This window comes from Haplochromis burtoni, unplaced genomic scaffold (assembly GCF_018398535.1).
Source record: "Haplochromis burtoni strain Fernald_Lab_line unplaced genomic scaffold, NCSU_Asbu1 Contig_19, whole genome shotgun sequence".
Lineage (NCBI taxonomy): Eukaryota > Metazoa > Chordata > Actinopteri > Cichliformes > Cichlidae > Haplochromis > Haplochromis burtoni.
Window position 1 is genome coordinate 1,671,681 of NW_024582380.1, and position 3,171 is coordinate 1,674,851.

General features: G+C 40.9%; 1 protein-coding gene across 12 annotated transcripts in view; it reads left to right on the forward strand.

Annotated features, from left to right (window-relative positions):
* Nucleotides 1-3,171, forward strand: part of LOC102309359 (rho guanine nucleotide exchange factor 9) — a 46,533-nt gene that overhangs the window by 38,030 nt on the left and 5,332 nt on the right. For 11 of the 12 annotated variants that reach the window (XM_005916502.3, XM_042218462.1, XM_042218464.1 and 8 more), the window contains one exon: nt 498-566. In XM_005916502.3, the coding sequence (XP_005916564.1) occupies nt 498-566 (69 nt within the window). Of the gene's footprint in view, nt 1-497; nt 590-3,171 lie in introns of all 12 variants that reach the window. The other variant, XM_005916505.3, reaches the window with a different exon arrangement.

Consider the following 3,171-nt stretch of genomic DNA (forward strand, 5'->3'; position numbering starts at 1 on the left):
CCTTGTTGTCAGCAGTTTCATGTGCGACCTGTTCTTTCCAACCAAAAGGAGCGTGGTTGTAGGTAACGTTACAGATCAGCAGATGCAGACATCAGTGTTGTTTTCTTGTCACAAGCATGAGCCTCTTGTGATGGTTACAGGGCCATTGCTGTCTGCAGGGTGATGCACCTTTTTTATCTCTGAGGTTTATAGATTTTGAATCTGAAAGACCAAAGTGATAATTGGGCTTTTTCTCCGGCTGGCTGGGCTGTGATCAAAATGTAGCAGAAGGTGATAAACTACAAAGTGTTTTTCAGACTGGACAGGATTTTGTTTATTGCTGGGACTGAATGATGCTTCCTCTAGTTTCCACATACAGTAAAATTAGCTCTCAGGAGCTCTGTGAATTCCAAATTAAAGAAGTTTTACTGTATTTTAAAGTTATTTAAATAAAACTTTTTTAATCTGCAGACCCTGTGTGAAACTTCTCTCCAGCACATAACGCTGTTGTCTTTTAGGTTTTGAGATCTCTGAGTACCAGAAGCGACAGGCAGCCATGACAGTGAGAAAAGTGACCAAACAGAAAGGTGAGGCAACAAGAAGATATCAGGTGATTTCCCTTTTTTTTTTTTTCCTCGCTGGTGTGCTCTGTCTTCTCATCGCTGTTTACTCTTCCCTTTACCTGCTCTGTTTTTTTGCTTTCTACACCTTTTTTGACACATACTTTGTTTATGGATGGACCTAGACTAGCCTTGTAAGTCTAAGTAAGCTAGAAAAGTCACGAGCGTTCACGCGTTCTCGCTATATTACTTCAGATGTATCTCCTTTTAAGTTAAATGTCTGTCAGCCTATACATGAGACTACGTTGAAGATATGACCTGATATGAGTTGTAAAGCAGCTGTTAAGCATCAATGAAAAGACAGAGGGCTGTTTGCATGAAGTATTGAGTTTAAAGGAGGATGCCGGTGTTCATGACATGTGGGTCCTGTGTCACGCTTGCCTTGAAAGTGATTTAAAATATTGCACAGAGCTTGAATTTTTCTTCTCTTACTGAGGAAAGGCCTCTTCCCACTGCACATGTTTCGCAGAAGGTGCTGAAAAACGTTTTATCACTTGTAATTCTAATGCTGAAACACTCAACACCCTGTTTTAGATTTAAACAAACTGCTTGGTTTCTGAGCCAACTACTGTTTTGTCTATTTTTATTCAATGCAGACCTTTTATTTATTTGTTTATTTGAATAGGGACTACATAGCATGAACCATGTCGCGCAGCACAGCATGGGCTAATAAGTTAATTTGCATTGCTAAGTATAGAATATAAGAACTTCAGGACTCATAACATAGCAAAGCACACACTGTAGTATAGTGAAGTGCCATATGACAGGGATCCGATTATTCGGGAACAGCAGGATTGATCCCTCTTTGAAGGAAAAGTGATCGTAATCCGGATCCAGTTTGAGTCCCCCTATACGAAAAATCCTGAAACCTGTTTTTACAATTGAGGATATAGGCTATATTGCCAAAAGTATTCACTCGTCTGTCTTCACACGCATATGAACATGAGTGACATCCCATCCTTAATCCGTGGAGTTTAATGCCGGTCCAACGTTAGCAGCTTTAACAGCTGGGACGGCTTTCCACAAGGTTTAGAAGTGTTTATAGGAACTTTTGACCATTTTTCCAGGAGCTCATTTGTTGGTTGGATAAAAAGGCCTCCACCCTAATTCATCCCAAAGATGTTCTTTCAAGTTGAGATCGGGACTCTGTGCAGGCCAGTCAAGTTCTTCCACACCAAACTCGCTCATGCCTGTTCACTGGTGCACAGTCATGTTGGACTACGTTAAGAGTTCCTAAGGGTTCAGGCCCAACTCCTGAAAAACAACCGCACACCACAATATCACGCCCACCAAACTTTATACATGGCACAATGCAGTCAGACATGCACTGTTCTCCTGGCAACCACCAAACCCAGACTCGTCCATCGGATTGCCAGACCAAGAAGCGTGATTTGTCTCTCCAGAGAACTGATCGAGCTCTCTAGAGTCCAGTGGTGGTGTGCTTTACACCACTGCATGTGATGCATCAGCTGCTCAACCATGGAAACCCATTCCATGAAGCAATCTACGCACTGATCTTGATCTGAAGGCTACATGAACTTTGGAGGTCTGTAGCGATTGACTCTGCAGAACGTTGGCGACTTCTACCCACATCAACATCAAGTGACCCCGCTCTGTGATCTTACGTGGCCTACTACTTCGCTTCCACTTTGTCATAATAACACAAACAGTTAACTGTGGAATATTTAGAAGTGGGGAAATTTCACGATTGGACTTGTTGCACAGGTGGCATCCTATCATGGTACCACGGTGGAATTCACCAAGCTCCTGAGAGCGACACATTCTTTCACAAATATTTGTAGAAGCAGTCTGCATGCTTAGGTGCTGGATTTTATACACCCGTGACCATGAACGTGATTGGAACACCTTAGTTCAATGATCTGGATGGGTGAGTGAATACTTTTGGCAATATAGTGTATATAACAGTGCCTCACCAATCCTACTAGATGCTTCACATGTTGCTGATCCCAAAGCTCATACTGGAACTACAAGGGCAACCTGATTACGTAATTTTAATGTATGAGTAAAAGTATTATTAGAAAATCTAATAAAATGATCAAAACTTAGCTTATTTGATTTCTTTTGTTTGATAGGGTGAGCTTCCCTACTTCCTATCCACACTTTTATATCATCACAGAGGGACTTGATTGCAGTAAATGCTGCATGTGACCGAGAGGTTATACAATAGCTTAAATATGCAAAGCCTGCAGAGTGTAGCATTGGAATAACAGACTGGGTATTCACAGTATTCACAAAATGTAATGAGAAGAATCATCAGAATTCTTTTTTTAAGGAATGGACACACAAGCTTGCAGTGATTTTTAAAATACATGGCTTGATTTAAAGTTTTTGCATACAAAACGTGTTTTGTTCCCCAGACACAATACATATGTGTGTAAATTAGTCAAACTTATCCCATTCTTTACATACTAGCATGTGTGGAGTCACTGCAGCCTCTACTGACAACCGTGTGAGACTCGCGAATCTCCTCCTTCTAAAAGTACGTGTTTTGATAGTGAACGACTAAAGCATTTTGAAATCATATGATTTTTTTTGATTCATCCTATATTTA